At 41.6% G+C, this 18264-nt stretch overlaps 1 protein-coding gene across 1 annotated transcript in view; it reads left to right on the forward strand.

Annotated features, from left to right (window-relative positions):
* The window catches only part of LOC130691484 (uncharacterized), a 32345-nt gene that overhangs the window by 7421 nt on the left and 6660 nt on the right, over positions 1-18264 (forward strand). Inside the window, exons 3-8 of the mRNA XM_057514432.1 lie at positions 11477-12493; positions 12687-12797; positions 12883-12977; positions 13541-13666; positions 18030-18115; positions 18183-18247. Coding sequence (XP_057370415.1) covers positions 11649-12493; positions 12687-12797; positions 12883-12977; positions 13541-13666; positions 18030-18115; positions 18183-18247 — 1328 coding nt within the window. The 5' untranslated portion in view covers positions 11477-11648. The remainder of the gene's footprint in view (positions 1-11476; positions 12494-12686; positions 12798-12882; positions 12978-13540; positions 13667-18029; positions 18116-18182; positions 18248-18264) is intronic.

Below are 18264 nucleotides of genomic sequence, written 5' to 3' on the forward strand. Positions count from 1 at the left end.
GCGAAACTCGAGTTGTTCGTCCGAATATTATGCGCAAACGGTGTACATTATTTCGCTACGTCACCCGGGCTGTTGGCTGAAATCTGTGCGCTTATGCTCTATCAAATTGACGGCTCATGATTTATAGATGGTCTGATCGCCATCAACGCGACTGTGAAGAATAAGGCGACTGGGTTCGTTATGAAACATCTCGTTTTCTCTTTTTTTTCTCTCGCTCTCTCTCTCTTACGAACCAAACTAGATGCAGGATGGCAACGCATGTGGTTTTAACAGCCACAAGGCTTTTTGCTTTATCACCTGGCTCCAAAACGGAGAGACAAAACCGCAGCTCGACAGGGGCCTTATAGCATGAAGAGACCATAACCGCAGAGTGTAACGTATTATGTTCCACCATATAGAAAATGGATGGATTTTGACGGCGGTGGTAGCGCGGTGGTAGTTGGCGCGTCAAACGAAACAGATGCACACATCCTGTCGACACTTTGCTACGCTGTGTTATGTGCCACTTCAAACTTGTGCAGGGAGAAATAAAAAATAAAGGAAAACAAATCGAAAATGGTGAGAAATTGGTAGACAAGCGTTGATGCATCGGGCGCAGTATCTGGATGTATATATATATATTTTAAAGAGACGCCAATAGCGTGAAATTCTCCGTCGGTGTAAAGGGAGCAAGGCCCGCTAGTCTCTGTTGAGATGGAGTGAGATGAATGACGATGACTTTGGGATTCGTGTGGCTTTTGCTTTCTGCATTGTCTTTTAATTCCCTCTCTTTTATTTTTTTTAATGAATTCTTTTCTTTTTGTTCTTTTTTTTTTATTTGATGCACACGGTTTTACGTGCCCCGTATTTTTTTTTTTCTATCGTGAACCGCTTTTATTGGAAAAGAGAGAGAAAATAAAATCATCTGCTAGCAATGTGATTGAGACGCCAACGAACTCAAGAAGACCTTGCTGGGTTGCCCACCCTCGCCTCTTTTTCTAGCGAGTAATGTTGCGGTTTCTTTTTATATCCCTTTTTTTTTTCTTCTCCAATTTTTTGAAGTTGCATCTTCCGTCATATTGGATGATGGATTCCTATCCGTCACGGGTATTGCGTAGGATATTATTTTTATTTATTTTATTTTTTTTTTTTTTTTTTTTTACTTGCTTGTATTTCTTATTACCGCACTTCATTATTGTCTGTTCGTAGTTCGCCGGTACCGCGTGAATATATTGAATCATCAACTTGTCGCCACAACGTTCGCCGTGAGAGAGGTATCATTGTGTGGGGCGTGGGCGTTGCCAGTAATATCGAAGGTTTTTTTTTCTTTTTTAACGAACCGCATCTTGATGTATCGTTTGCGAGGTTGACATGTTGGTCTTTAGTTGCGTCGTAGAAAGAAAAAAAAACAAAAGTACTTTTTTTTTGCGGTAATATTGATTTGTTTTCAGGGGTAGAGAAACGTAACCGCTGGAACGCAAGCCGTCCGTTGGGCACAGAAATCTATACGTGTAGGTAACTGGGTTTCGACTGACACACACAAAAAAAAAAGAAGAATGCCGAGAACAAGTTGTTCGATTGGAACCGGTTGAAAGCGGGTGGTATCGAGTCGCATTAATAATTTTGACATCATTTTGCGAAGAGATACTGATCTCCAGAACTACATGAATCGATCCTTATCGATGTCGACAGTATGTTTCTGAAGAAATAAAAAAGCTCATGTTAGAAAGTACTTTGATTTGTTTTCACAACAAGCGCGTGAAAATCGTGTCATACTTCTGTTCGGCGGCGACAGCTTTGACACTTCAAAAGAAGAAAGAATTATCGATCTTCAAAAATTTTGCGAGCTTTTGCGTCGTCGGAGTCTATGGGTGGGCTTCCATCTTTCCATTGATCGGTCCGTATATAATCGAAGAAGGACGTTATCTTGCGATATTGGACAGTGTTCGATGCCTAAAACAAGTCCAGATTTTTTTTTTTTTAATGCATAAAACGAGACTTGTTTATGTTGTTTTATCGGGTTGTCTTTTAACGGCTCGTAAAAAAACTGATCTATACACATCCGAGACGTAACGAAAGCGCGCATTCTGGTGCGCGTCAATAATTATCTTTGGCTATTAATATCAACGGCGCAGTTGTTGATGGCGCGGTGCTGATTATAATCCCCAGCGTCTAGTCGGACCGCAAAAGATCGATCGGACGTTTCCGGTTTATGAAGGCATCGCTACGTCTTCTCGTGGGGAAGAAGAGGCATGGTGGCCTTTCCTGCCATTATTTTTTAATCGTTTGATGTATGGCTTCAATTGCGTAGAAGCTATAGACCGTCCTATTAATATACCGAAATTACGAGCGCGTACGACCTTTACCTGTTTGGCCTACGGTAAAAAGACTACAGGTAATTCCGTAAACCTACAAACTATTGATATTTATGACCAACCATCGCGAAAAGTGAGCTTACCTTTTTAAAATCGTCGTAAGTTCTTTAAATTCTGGTTGTTGTTCCTATGGGAAATTTGACGACTTGGATCACTTGCCTCACCTATTCGATAAATCTCTTTGAGTTTCCCTTTCAGAAAGAGGTGTCGAGCCAATCTCAGCACTTTTGCGTTACACGTTCAGGAACCAAAGAAGGAGAGATGAAATCAATAACATTGAAATTGAACATTTCGATTGCTTTTCTACTCACTTCTGAATTGTTGCTTTGACTAGACAATATCTTTTTTATGACACAGCGCTGACCAATCCGTCTTGCCATAGAGTCGATCTACGCACCTTATCCCCCCACTCATCCATCGCCTTTTGTCGCATCGAGTGTCGACTCTTGACGAATCAAACGGTCAGCGATGGATGAACGGTAGGGACGTGCCCATATCGCATGATCGATTTCCCCTTTTTTCTATGGATGTATCCATCTTTTGTTTCAGTCTTCTCTTGCTCAAATATATCAAAAGGATTTCATAGTACTCGATCCCTGTTTCGAACTTCAAACTCAGTTGTACGCTTGTCACTAGTTCGATCATCAGTGTCAGTTCTCGAAACACATCGAGCAGGTCCTTGAAAGGCTCAAAATTCGACAAAAGCTGCCGTCCACAGTTGAGGGTTAAATGGACGTTTCCCTCAAAGTGAATGGACTTTGCTAAAAAAAAAAAAAAAAAAAAAGTCCATCATTGATTTTCTAAGGACATCTAGAACTTTCATTTTATGCATTGCTTTGTTATCTCTATTCAACCGGTTCTCAAGTGCTTTACAAACGGATAAGTTTGGCCTGCCGTCATAACATTCTTGCATTTTTAACTTGAACGTTCTACGTTTGTTTGTCCAGTAGCTTGTGGGATTGAAATCTGGCTGGTCAACCTGTATGGCGATTCAATGGGCATTCTCTGAAGTAGTGCCACTGGGCAGTGAGTTGCGCTACAACAATAGCTGTATGTAAATAAACATCAGACGTACACAAACACAGGGCGAGAATGACGACATGTGTCCACACAGTACGATCTTCATCATGTAACAAGCACATGTGCAATAAGGACGCAATTAGAACATCACTTTGGGCGCGCTAAAGCGAAAGGTTAGGCACTAAGTCTAGCAGAATTAGTAATCTAGACAAATAAGAGTATAATGTAATAACTTGTGCGCACGTTTCAAAAATTTTCAAAATGCGAAACCAGTCCAGCGTATATTTCTTTTCTTTTTTTTTTTTCTTTTTGTTATTATGAAGGGGTGCGCGGCTGGGCGGGTCACGAATGTAAGAGGAAGTAACTATACAATTAGTGCCCTGTTTTATTTTATGTTTTATTTTTGCTTTGATTTATGAAGAGTGCGTGCTTACTTGCTATGCAAATGGAGAGAACTGCCGAGACGTGAAGATAGAGCTAGACGCGGGAGGGGTTGCTTAACCGACATGGGAATGTAGGGGAGGATGTTTTTGTTACGATGATATTTCAACCCTTCGTTGCTAAAGCGATAAGGAAATAAAAGAGTTTGCATTTTTAATTCAAATTGTCGCTAAGGATTGAATTAACGATGGGAAAGCTATGGAGCTCGATGGACAGGTTTCAAATAAATCTACGTCATAGCACCCGAGAGGAGGAGGAGGAGGATCGGGAACTGAAGCGTTGCTCGAATAAAATGATCAATGGGCATACTTTGATAAATTCTTTTTCCCCTTTTCACTAGAGACCTTTTATATTCGCATCTACTTTTGTCTATTATTTATGTCGTGCGTTAGTTTTTAAATGTCTTAAGACTCAACAGCCTCCACCCCCCACTACTCCGAAATGAGCGTATGTTACGCAGCACTCGCTGATTTGTGTTTCATCGTTCCTTTTCTTTTTGTTCGCCTACGAAATAATAGGTGTCGCCTAGAATTCGTTTAATAACTCACCAGGCTCATTTTGGTTCTTCTTTTCTACTTTCTTTTTTTTTACCCGCTGTAAAAGCGTTTGTCTTTTTCGTATTTCGGAAACAAACACAGCCAGCCCGAATAAAGTTTTTGTTATTGGAGTCCAATGAGTCAGTTACTATTGATAGTTTGCTGTCGTCTTGCGTTGGCTGCTTCGTTTTTTTTTTTTGTGTGTGTTTAAGTATAACGAATGGCAATTACAGAAATAGGCCTCGTCTCTCGTCGTGTTTTATTGTTTGACCCGAAGGCTTTCGTTCACGCCCCATGCGTCTCCACTCGCCGGGAACGAGAAGACAACCGCACGTTCGTGGGGGGGGGGGGGGGGGTTTCTTCGTTCACCCATGCGTGACAGTGGCCAAAGAGAACAAGCGGCTCGGTTATATAATACGGACGGGGTCAAAGTGCGTAGATGTTGGCCGTTAAGTTGTGTTGGTCTGCTTTCTTATGGAATCTCATGTAAGATGCAAGACGCTAACTGGCAAACCTCTTTGGCTGCTAACTGGCGATGAGGAACATTTTTTTTGTTGGTGGGCATGCCGGACGAAAGAACGGGCGAGCCCTACGAATAGAGATTTATGGCCAGCAGCCGCTTGAATAACGGCCTTTATGTTCTTAGGATAGTCTATAGGCTTTTTGCATTTGGGTAATCACCCTTTTGAAAATGGACGGATCCTTCTCTTTCTTTTTCCGTTTGCTTCGTGTGTGTGTGAAGGAGCAGCGAAAAACTACGCATATCAGCCGTCCATTTCTAGTTCTGTATGGGGTTGCTATTCTGCGCTGACGGCGAAAAGATTTGACAAAACAAAACGCGAATAAAACGAGGTGGAGGCAACGAATGTTTTCAATGGTGCCATCCATATTAATGGCGTTGGCTCTCTCTTTCCCTATAATTACGTTCTATGTACGCATATACGTAAATCTACATTTCTTTTCTTTTTTTTTTCCTCCCATTGTTTTCGAATCCGCTTCGCCATTTATTTCTTCTGCATTTTCTTGGCCATTAGTTTTTATTTTTAGGAGGAAAAATGTTCAGTTAGTTCGCCATACTCTTTATCTTGTTATTGAAGCTTTTTGTTTTTGTTTGATTTTGTGTGACGAAAACACGTCATCTTTTGTTCTTGCAACCAGTTTTCGTCACCGAATTCTTTTCTGTCTATATTTGGAATAGCATTCGAAAGGGGTTTCGCATCATTTATGTTTGGTGTGGTCCCAATATATTTATGACGGATGACGAAAAAAAAAAAAAAAGAGAATGCGCGCATTCCCAATTTGGGATGACGCACTGCATAAATTCCAGTTGAGCGACCAACATGTCATTTTTCCTGTTTGTTCATCCCTTGAGGTGCATCAGCAAGACTATTTTCTTTTTCTGTTTCCATAACGCTTAACATCTCCAAAATGTTGTCTGTCGAATATTCCCATACGAAGATGGATTGCCTATTTGCATCGAACGCAAATGGAGAAAGAGTCGGAACCCAATAAAAAAAAAAGGGGAGCTTATTCATTAATCATGACAGATATTTTGCAAACAATAAAAAAAAAGTAAAGTGTGCGAAAAGGCTGGAATTCAAATCACATCTTTCCAAAGATTGGGGATGAATCAATAATTTTCGATGGGTATCAAAATTGGAAAAGGCAGCGCTGGATATATGGGACGATACAATATATCAGCTTTTTTTCATTCAGACGTCGCCAATGCAATAGGCTTAAGCCTACAAAACATAGGCTAAATTAGCCCATAGAAAGGAAAGACGAAAAATCGTGATTGAACGCGTTGCCATCGTTTTCCTTATTATAGCTGTCTACTATTGTGCGACTGGCGTGGGAAGAACGCGCTAGAAGCTACGACTTTTTCTCATTAACAACTCGCCTCTTTCGAAACGTTTTATTTTTCTTCCCCCCTATTTTTTTTTTCTCTTTTCACTTTGTTAATAGAAATGACGGCTGCCATGTCATCGCGTTAATTTTGCCATTTATTAAAACAAAAGCTTTGCGCAGCTGAAGAAATGAAAGAGTACTGGCAATAATTCGTGAGCAAGGATTATCATCAGTCGTTGACACGATAAGAACAAATGATGAGGTCTGCCAGATATCTGAGATGGAGGTCGTGCGAAAGAGTAGCACCAAGTTTGTCGCAGCACGCAAGTCGTCTTTCGGGAGTTCTCCATTTAGGCGTGAGTTTTTCTTTGTGGGTCAATACAAAGTAAAAAACAAAAACAAAACAAGAACCTCGGTTGACCAATGTAAACGATACCTTGTCAATGACGTGACGAATGGCTCGCAATGCCAACAGCACACGAGTAGAATATGTATAGAAGACCAGGCATGTTGCGAAATACCTCCCTTTTTAAGTAGTACGAACCGAGTTCTGTTTTAACTGTTTTGATTCGGTTCGGTTTGAGTTCTGCACCTCTTGGCCGCCGAAAATTTCTACGTCGACTCTTGAATTGGCTATATGACTGCATTTTTTTCCCTACTCGCTTATAACTTGTAATGACGTACACTTTGATTAGCCTTTCGCTCTAGAATCTAGACCCCAAACTTCTTGTCATCAGAGATTCTTTCCCTCTTTTTTTTCCCTCTCTATTTTCACATGACTTGATGGTACGCACGAATTCCTTTTTTTTCTTTTTCCTCAGTCCTCTCGTCTTATCTCTTTGCGCGGCGGTAGTGTTAAGATTCCCGTCCAGTCCCCATGGATTCAATATAGGCACCGTGCCAACCAGTCCGTCACGTGTCACGGATTCCCGCGAATAAACGAAAAGCCAAAAAAAGAGAGAGAGAGAGAGAAAAAAAAAGCGAACTAAAATGGAATGAAAAGAATGGATGGATATATAAAAGGAAAAAAAAAAAAAAAGGGAAGATGAATGTCTTTGTTGTTGTTGACGATTCTTATTTTGCGTTCCTCCGTCTATTTTGACTATACGACTGTACACCGGTAGTGTCTATTATACACGTATGGGGAGGGCAAAGAAAGGCTATGATGAAGTAGTAGAAAAAAAAAAAAGAAGAAGAGGGAACTTTTGAATATGTTAACATACACTAGCGGTGACGCACAGGGTATGAAAGAGTTGTATCCTGGTATTCTAAGTTGTACGTGTGCATTAGTGAAATTCGACCTGCTTTCCAACGGAATGAAACTGGAGCCCTTGACCATCAGCGTAAAAGTTGTTGTATATGGCCCTGACAACCAATTTTTTTTTTGTTTGCTCATGCAAAGAGGGCAGTTTGGCTGTACACCGTAGATTGACGAACAACAAGAAGACGTGATTATAATCAGCCAATGATGCTCGGTTACGCACATCTTCTTTTTCAAAGAACGTAGTAGGCCTAAAGAAAAATGATCGTTGTAAGACGAGTAGATCTAGATGAAGTTATATCGTTTCGAGCTACGTTTTTATTTTCGTGAGAAACTATTCATACTGGGAGATTGAATGCAAGATATTTTTATCATAAACCTCGTGATACGTAGGTCTAGAAGGAGTCCTATTGGATGGCCTTCGCGCTAAATGTTTTTCGCGTCTGCGTCGTAGTTTTGTTTCACGTTACCAGCGCATTTCGATCGTAGGTGAAACATCGTTCCTTTATTTTCCATGTGTGTAAATTTTCGATGAACATGTGACACCACGTGTGTTCTTATAACCAGGCGCACTTTTCCATCAAGCAGACATTTATTACGTCATCCAAACAGATACTGTACGAGTAGCATACGAAAGCAAGCAATAAGAAATTCGGCAGTTTTGCAACTATCAGCCCCTCCAGAGAACGCGGAACAGCCGGCACAGTAAAGTAGCAACGGTGGCTCTGAATACGGATGTCGCCCTAATGTTTCTTGCTGTTTGTTTGGTCGCAACATACAGGCGGTGGCGGCAACATTTGGCCGACGTCCAAATCTTTTTCTCTCGACAACACAACAAAGGGAAATGACAGCGTCATGCTCCATTCTAGCCATAGCTTCTGGCGCCGTACAAATAAGCACAAAAAAAATAAAAGTGGCCGATTTTTACGCAGGACCCTCTATGCAGAACATCGTGGCAAGATGAACGAATCGCCTGTCACACGCCATCGCTAGAGTCCGGTTAAGCTAACTGGCACCGGAGGTAGCATAAAAATAATAACAATAAAACAAAAAAATTGGTATTCGAAAGACGTTACCATCAAGAGACTCTTAAATGTATCACGAATGATTCCACCAGTAGAAAAACAAAACAAAAACAAACGGAGACGTACGATAAAAAGAAAGGGAAGAATCAATCGCTTTGCCTTTATCAAGATTCACTTAATCGAGATGCTAATCTTGTGTTCATCTTAATTTTGGGCGTGTTTTTCTTTTAATAGCTACATCCGCGCAGGTGTTACAAGCATTTAAGGCAATATGCAAAGCGTTGGCGGACCCATCTACTTTTTTTCTTTTTTTTAACTTTGAATGCATAATATCCCGCAAAATAACATGTTTAGCATTACAATGTCTCTAGAACTGCAATAGCAGCGTTCGATTGATTTCACTCATTTCGAGTTTGACGAGTAAAAATCTAGAATAACTTCAAATGGCGTAGAGTTCTTTTCGTTTTTTTCCGCTTTCATGTTTTCTTTCAGAGTTTTGCATTTACATACGTACTGTATAATGTCGTTCAACTATTTCTGGGTGGCGGCTGTATATTCTTTCCAAGTTTTGGTGCGCTCGAATTTGCATAGTTCTGATATTCTGTCATCTCGGAATTCAAGCAGCAGAAATAACAAACGCGCAAACACAAAAGAAAGTACACGTCAATTGCAACTATGGTTACCATATTGGCCTCGTTCTCGATGACATATAAAACATCATTGATCGTTATTTCAAGTTACATCTAATCGAAAATAAAAACATCGCCGAGTGATGATTTGTAGCCACAAAAAGAAAACTTCTATCGGTTTGACTTTGACTTCTTTTTTTTTTTTTATATATAAGGGCCAGCTGAAACTACTAGCCAAAATTGGACACTAGTCTGTTTGTTTGTTCATGTTTTCCGACCAGCAGCTATGAATATTATGGATTTTGTGGATCTTCATTTAACGTTTGGCAACATAAAATTTGTTGAATGAGGCAAAGATGCTGTCGACAGTTGGGAGTCCAATAAACTACATATATTTCTAAATATATACCACTCTCTGACTAACAAGTCTTCATGAAAAATAGCGAGAAAAAAAAAAGGCGGCGACGTTCCAACTATTTTCCTTTCCGTCCTTCCACTACATCGTCTCGGTTCTTCGTCAACCTACGCATTCGGGGACGCAAAAAAACCGAGATTTGGTGCAGTAACCGTAGTATCCGTCGCCACGATCTTAGAAAGCCTTGCCTTTGCTTGCTAGATGCCAATTATAGACATTTGGCGTAGGTATATCGATGCTGGAATTTCGGTCTGCTTCAGTGTCTCGGGTCCGTCTCTCCTTTTACTTATCAAGAGCGCAATCTTTGCGTAGTTGCTGCAAAGGGTGGGCTGATATCATTAAAAAACGTCGAATCGATCTGTGAATGATTCGCTGTGTGCACGAAAGTCAGAGGTTGTCGCCGGTCCTTTGCAACGAGCAAAGAGCAGCGGCAACTATCGACATCGGTAGAGGCATTCTTTTTGTTTGTTTTGTTTTTTGTTTTTTTTTTTCGAGGGGGATTGAATAGCTGGAGACGACGAGGCTTCAATACAGAAAGTAGAGGAGCGCAAGGCACCCAGATTCAACAACATGTTTTCGCTTTTATGGAGAGGACCGTAAAGTTACTGTCGTATAAGAGCAGCTATCTTTGGGATACGATCGTGGATATTTTTTGCCGTTTCGCAAGGCTTGTCGCAAAATGCTTAATCATTTGCATACGTTTGTCAGGTCAACAGAAGGACATATAACAGGCAAAAAAAAAAAAAAAAAAAAAAAAAAAAAAAATGTTCGCTTTTATTTCGATTCCCACTCAACTTTTGTTATTCTGCAACCTTAATCTCGATTTTTCGAGTAGCCAAAAAAATACCTTCAATAAAATCAAATAACTGGTCACAGTCCTTGTACCGACTGTTTTGCATGCCCTTGTGTGGCATTTTCCAAACAATCGTTTGCTATTGAAATTGTTCTCGGGATTGTCCAGTCCAGCTATTTATCCAGACTGGGTATGCATGAATTTGTACGATGAGGAAAGCCATTAGTCAAATTGTCATCGGCAATCGGTGAAGAGGAAACTTTGTCTCATTTTTTGACAGCTGACATGAAAAAGAAAGGTCTCCCTATTGTCCAATATAACATGACCCTTCGATTGTCCAGCCTTGACATTTACAGTACTTCCTGTTCTTTTATTGCACTTGTTTTTCTTGCGTGTCGTGCCTATCACCTTGCCACTAGTGTTGACCTTGCAAGCCGATATTTCTTTTTTTTTTTTTTTTTTTTTTTTGATTCACGTATAATCAAATTATCGATTTGACCCAGGAAGAGAAAGATACCTCTGATGTACGGTTAGTAAAAAAGATGTTGCAATTGATCGGGTTCGTTCCATCCGATGGAATTTGAAACGGGGCTCATGTAATTGGTTCTATATTTTTCCTTTGCTACTTTCATGGTCGACCTCGTTTCACATGATAAATGGGTCGAAGAGAATGCGGTCCAACGAAGATATGTTCTTGTAGGGCACACGAAGAAAGGCAGAAAGATAGAGCCATTCCTTCACATTATAGTCGACAAGTTAACAACTCGCAAGGAAGTCGCAGTCCGGGTAGCTGCGTTTGGACTTTCTGTGTCTCGGATGACAGTTGAACGGATCGATAGCCTAGCATAGCGTGTTTTGCGCGGCCATAAGTTCAAACATCCAACAGTCTTACGGAGCGGGGGTGAAATCCGAACTTTGAAAACTCTTCTTCTTTTTAAGAATAAAAGGTTGTCAGGAAAGTTCGCGTTTCCAGTTCGTATTTATCGTGAGATTTAGAACGACGTAGTTGGTTGACTGTTCCAGTCTTGCACACGATCCCATTCGTAGAATCGATGCGCTTCAAAATTTCTTATGTTTTAAAGTCAGTTGTCCACATAATCGATTTGTTAATAGTTAACTAATGTTGTCTTCATTTGTTTCGTTGGAAATGATAGGTAAACAAGCGACTGGAGGACAGAGTCGAAATAGCTGACGATGTGAAATTTAAACCACCGTGGAATGGATAAAGAACCGCCCGATCAGCTGATGAAAAATTGTGTTTGGAATCATCTGGTGACTGGATTATAGCTGACTGGACTGCCACCGCAGTGGATTCACAAGAGTCGGATGCTGAAACGCCGTACTTTCTCGCTGGCAAGGATCGGCGTATGGCCGTCCAAGCATCATGAATCAAGTTCCACTCGTTTGTCGATTGGTGCTGCCATGAAACACTCACGAGGTGGAAGAAGCTCTCGTCTCTCGCTCATGTTGTTTGTTTTCATCGTTTTGAACTCGGCCTGGATCATGACTGCTGGAGCTGCTCCAGTCACAGCCGCATCCAGCCACACTGGAAACGGTGCCGCTTCGCGCACTTCGCTAAGTCGATGTCCTGCCATCTTCAACCCAATGGTTGCAAATATAAATACCGCTAATGTTGGCAGCTCCGCTAAAAGTGGCCTCATTGGCCGATCGAAAACAACAGAATCATCGTCGTCGCCATCGTGCCGCTACTTCCTCAAAAAGCGTTTTGGAACGTTGACGACGCCGGGCTTTCCATCAGCATTTCCCGTGCCATTCATCTGCAGCTGGATTATCGACGCGACGGGCTTCGAGCCGGACTCGTTCATCACTCTCTACCTGACACAGATGTACCTCACGCGCGGCGTCACAGCCGTCCAGTACTCGTTCCGCAACGAGACTGTCGCCGTCGGCCGCAAAGTCCTGGACGAGCTGCACACGCTCCGCCCGCGCCCTTACTCCGTCTACCGGATCAAAGCTCGATACCTCGAAGTTCTGGTGAACCTCCACGAGTTGGTCAACGCCAACCTGCGCGTCGAACGCCGGCTGATGGACGTCTACGGCTTCAACATCACCTACGAAATTCAGCCGAACGGCTCGCGCATCCGCTCCGACACTTGCAACGCCGTCAATTGCACTTTCAACGGCCACTGCTACGCCAATCAGAACTACAGGTTGGTAACAAGAGTTACCAACTAATGTTCTAACCACTTTTATTTGTTGCGCAATTGCTTTACAAAATGTATACAATTCAGCCAAGGTTCTTGATTGAGGAAATAACCCATAACGAATTCAATGAATGTCGTTATCACTACGTGTTACGTTTATAGTTATGTGTTCTTATTTTCTCTTTTTTTTTTGTTACAGCCAATTTCAATGTTCTTGCCTACCGGATTTCTCCGGCAAATACTGTCAACACGGCCCGGAATGTAATCCTGAAAAGGGCATCAATGTGTGCAAAAACGAAGGCGTTTGCGGGTAAGAAACTGAAATAAAAAAAAACGAAAAATCGCACATGTCCTGGTTTCCAAACTCTTTTTAATCGGCATTTGTTTTCATGTAGGTACCGTACCGGTTTGACGGTCGTTCGTTGCAGCTGCCCGCCAAATTACAATGGGAGCCTGTGCGAGTTCCGGCGCGAATTCATTCCCGCCAAAGGTATAATTTCTTTTGCGTTCATCGGCATCATTTAGAAACTTTGCTGTCGTGATGGACGGACATTTCCGATCCAATTGGGCTGTTGGGTTGCGGTTTTCGCCGTTCAGTGAGAACACTTTTACCCTCTCACACGGCATGGTGTCTTGATTGGACTAGTGCTGTTCCCTTTCTCCATCTGTCCGTCTATCGATCGAAGGAAGACGCCACCCTATCTTGCGGTTTGCAGACCAACACTTTTCCCATCACAACTCCGTAGAAGTGTGGCTGTCCTCATTTGACCGAGATCACGTTCTTTGTTTGAATTGCGGTTAAGGCTGTCAACATATTCGATGCCCTACACTATAAATTCTATTCCAACTGCTGCACGGCCACACACTATTGCCGTATTTTTACGCAGTGTGGATGCCCATAGTTGACACGCACTGGAACGTCGTTGATGGGAGAAAAATGATGTGTACCACGCAAAGTGTCCTGTTTTGGAACATGGAGCTTGCACTGCTCGGCTGAACATGTGGTTTTATTGTTGTTTTCGATTTTTTTCCTATTTCGGGCTTTGATTGCAGAGTGCCTTTCCAAGTTCCGGTTGAATTGCAGCCACCATTGTGTTATAACGGACAAGGGTAAAGCCGCTTGCCGCTGCCCGCAACATCAGGCCTTGAGATCCGATAATTTGACGTGCTACCCGTTGGGTAAGTCTCCTCCTACGATTTTATATCTCTCTTTTGCGCGGTTCTTTTAAGTACCTTTTTAACGACTGTGAATCGTCTTCTGTCTGTTATTTGCCTTGCGTTTTGATGCGCTTCCCTCCCTCCCCCGAGTTTTCGTGATGCCAAACTGACAATGAAGTAAGAGAATGGAAAACGATTGTACTCGTGAGAAGCGAAGGAAAGCAGACTAATTTCATCGCCTCCAATCTGCGGCCGCGAGGTCGTCACGTTTTGATACACGCACACAAACAGCGCATGGCATGTAGAGTTACTCTCCGAATCTGAACAACTTAATGTATAAGAAGTAGAAGAAATAGTCCATGGACAAGTATAACAGGATCATTAATTTTTTTCTTTCTTTTTTGTTTCTTGAACTGTACTTTTAGTTCAAGTTAGAAGCTTATCTAGACGAATGGGAAGGTTTTTTTTTTTTTTAGCTCTAATCAAACATTATCTGAAATTTTTGTTTCGATACGTCCGTACCTGTTTCAAAGCTCGTGTCATTTAACAGAAATGCTGATACATTAAAAGAACAAGGTGCTGAAAACTTGTTTTCTCCGTCGCTACGCCCAGCAGCGATGCAAAACAAAGCAAGAAAGAACTTGTTCCGCTGATCGTTGCGGCGCCGCCAGGTTTAAGTCGACGCCAGTCGTGAAAAATAAAGATATTAAACAACCGGTCGTACGTGAAATCGACATGCGGCGAAAGAAAGAGGGACTCGCTAAGAAAATAAAATTTGTTAGAAAAGCAGGAAAACCGACGTTGTTTTGAGTGACAGGTTGAAAAAGCGTTGGCGAAAATAAGCGCATTTCGAAGAGTGGGTTTATTCGAGGACTGGCACGTTCAGTCGTCCGCTATATCCGCCCGTAGAATAATGGAAATGTTTCATTGCTTTCGGACGGGGGTCAAAACTGTAATACTAATTTTCTTTTTTATTAACATTAAAACATTTGACATTTTCCGTGTTTCCCTCGTTCTTTCACCACTCTGCTCAAGAAAAAGCAGGAAAGAAAAACAATTTCATCGTATCCGCCATTGCGCGTAATTCAGGGTTAAGACTCAGTTCAATGTTTCAAGTTTCTCGCCTATTTTTATTTTTATGCGTCCTGTCATTCGAGTAGCCCAGAAAATAGCAAAATGGCTGAGTGAAAAAGGACGAAGTCGAAGGATTAATCGACGTGTTTGCCTACAGCTCTAACGAATGATGTGTTTTGCCGTCGTTTTCTTTCTCGGAAATAGGGGCCGATTGAAAAAAAAAAACAGGGGCATTCAGGTGGAATGGAACGCCACAGGATCCTGTTTTTCTCCTCGCTATTTGACACGATCATAACAAGGAGAAGGCTGGATGACGATTAGTTATTCCAGCCAAGTAAACAACGTCTTTATATTTTGGCTGTGATCGTTCTTCTTCCTCCCCCTATCCATTTATAATTATTGATGGCCTATTTCAACTCCCCTCATGCGGAGCACAGACTTATTCTATGTATTCATGCGCTGTCGGCGGACGACGTCGAACGTCCATCATGCCTTTTGCCCACGCTTGCTAAAGCTCCTTGTTGTTCAAAATGTACCTCGCAGGAGATTCATTAATCATCCTTCCATTTGTAGAAAATGGAGATGTTAGGACGGTAGTCTGTCGATGTCGAACTCGTATTTTGATGTCCCTTTTTTTCCTGCGGATATTGTTCGCTTGCGAAGAGTAGAAGCTCTGTGCGCAGTTTCTATGACATCCGGTGATTCATTGGCACAAACACGTCATCATTCCTTGTTTTGAATTCTGAAACCTCCCGTCGTATCCGTTCGTAGTTGCAGCCAGTAATGATTGCATACAGTCTAGCTTGCATCAAAAGTAAAACCAAACGAGGAGTGTAAATGAGAAGGTCGACATCGTTTCATTGCTCTGTTTTTTAAAGGGCGCTTCCTAGAATCAAGAGCTCGGCCATGGCGATATATAGCATCTCGGACATCCTCTTTTGCTTATTGCGATTGTTCGTTTTGAAAAAAAAGCTTCATTATTTTTCGTGTCCTTAAGTGTGAGAGAAAAATAGTCAGGCCGCATTCTGTGTCGTGCTGATACGTAGATAACAGCCAAGCGAATGATGATTCTTTTTATAGGATAGTTTAGCTTTTGATGCAGACCGTTTTCCGAGGAAAAGCTTGTTCTATGATTTTCGAAACCGTTGAACAAGGGATGCAATCACATGCAAAGAATTGTCTATTCTTTTATTTGTTCAGAATTAGCATCGGGTTTAAAATAAACACATCTTCCTTCCTAGCCTATTATAGCCCGATTTTCTAAACAATTAGGGCTTTCGCGTGACTTTGGATATGATGCACATTTTCCTTGTTTCTGGGATTACGGCCGCAAATCCTATTGCGCTGCTAGATCATGGCGGTGTAAACAGTACACGCGCATTCAGTAAATGCCATCTAGGAATCTGCCTTTCTTTCCCTCATCCTGCGAACCGGTGTCAAGTTCCAGTCGCCGACCCCTTTCGTTTCTCCCACCTTGCCGTGCTCCCGCTCCACGTGCATAAACTCGGCGCCATTCCCAGACGTTCATTCTATCCGCTAAAATGTCTAAGAAGAAAAGTGTGCTTACGAATTTTCATTATATTCTTTTGAAGTATAGAACCAGCAAGAACCGTGGTAGGAAACGTAGAAAGAAAGTGGTTTCATTAAAACTCGACCATGAGAGTGTCACGTCTCTATTACCATTTTCTATTCTTTGTGAAATCGTAAAAACGGGGAGTTTTTTTTTTATACAGTTTTAAATATTTAATGGATTTTTTTTACGATGACGGACGTGGCTGTATCCGATTTCCTTGTTTTAGAAGGCGGAAAGTCAAACTGGCATAATAATCATTAAAAAAATTATATTATTTTTGTCGTTCATAACCGTTCCTGGTTGGAGCTCTTACAATTGCTAATCAAGTTGTGAAAATAACTAAAATAGTTAAAAACATTTCCCGTGTTTCACACTCGTCACAACTTTCGAAAGTTTGTCAGATGTGGTAGTAATTTGTTGATTTCTTTACTTGTGCATTTAAATGCCTTATCTTTTATTTTTGCATTTGGTTAGAAAAATTATTGTTGTTTTCGTGCGTAAAGGGTTCTCCGTAGGTTGGGGAAGTGGTGGATCGAAAGACCGAAGCTCGTCCTTTTTTTGCATTTGTTTCCTAGAAATACAACGGCGCCGTGGTTTTTCTTTATCGGGATCAGGTTTCTATTTCCACAGTCCACATAATACACTCAACAAGGAAAATAACAAAGCATATGATATTCGGCTTCTTTGCACTTTTCGGCCTTTTGTTTAAATTGGCTGAAACTAAATGTAAGAATAAATAAAAATAACAACAACAAGAAAAATCTGTGGCAGGAGGGCGTGTTAGGACGTGGTTGGCTTCCGTGTTCCACGGTCACGCGAATATAATCTAGTTCATTGCAGGAAACTTGAATCGTTACAGCTTACTCAAATCACGACAACATTTGAGAAAATGCGACGGACATACTTCCTAGTCTTCATATCTCGTATAGTTGGGATGTCGTTAGCGATTGTGCCAAGAGGCCGTTGGCGACCGAGTGTAATTATCGAACATGCATATAGTCTTTCCGACGTCGTTTATGATGACGTCAAATGCGAGTCGAAGTGTAGGATTGACATTAGTAGACCATAGCTATAGCATTTATGGTGAAAGTAAAGTGATCCCAATTTTCGCAACCTTTGGGCTTCCATTTTGCTACATGGCACTCTGACAATGTTAGTGTCTGCGAGTTTAAGCGCAAGGCGAAAATCACTTCCAATTTATTTGTAATTTTTAGGAAAAGCAAAGAATCGTTATGACCTTATAGAATTATTTTTCTTCCAAAGCCAAAGAAAGGTTAATAAAGCAAAAACATTTTGAAACAAACAACAGACGAGCCTTGAGATTGCGCGCATAATTGTAATAACAGATTGCAACTCCTTATTTTCCCGAGGCACATTGACGATCAACCTACCCCGCCCCGTTTTATTTTCCAGTAGTTGAGACGTTTGTATTCCGCTTACAAAGTTCAACTTTCACAAGGTTGTTTGGTTTATACCTGTCCTTGTCCTGTCTTCTCAGTATGTCGCTGGAAGGAACAAAGTTGCTTGTCTACAGCTAGCACCCTTTGTGCGTTACCTTTATATTATATAAAGCCAGCCCTGCCCGTCCGGTCTTCCCATATCATACGTTATCTACCATGTTTGTGAAATTAAAGATCTCAATCGTCGTTTGCTTTCCCGATGTGTTGAACCACGTTGTTCACTTTCAGTTGACATTTAAGTTTGGTCTAATTTTGCAATACGATCTCGTCTCCGTAGTGCCGCTGAGAATTTTGGGACATGTCGAACTGGATAGACCGTCTTCATTCAATGACACCCGCTTGGTAGATTCTGTTACATCCGCGGTGAGTCCCATGCAGCTTTGAAAATTTCACGCTGCGTTAATTAATTCAATGCGGCGTTGGTTTCTAGTTAAGGAAAATGGCCGAAGAATTCACTGCATTTCTCTTGGTGGTCGGTTCCGTAAATCTCGCTGAGTAAGTTAATCGTTCAC

Source organism: Daphnia carinata, chromosome 1, assembly GCF_022539665.2.
Source record: "Daphnia carinata strain CSIRO-1 chromosome 1, CSIRO_AGI_Dcar_HiC_V3, whole genome shotgun sequence".
Classification (NCBI taxonomy): Eukaryota; Metazoa; Arthropoda; class Branchiopoda; order Diplostraca; family Daphniidae; genus Daphnia; species Daphnia carinata.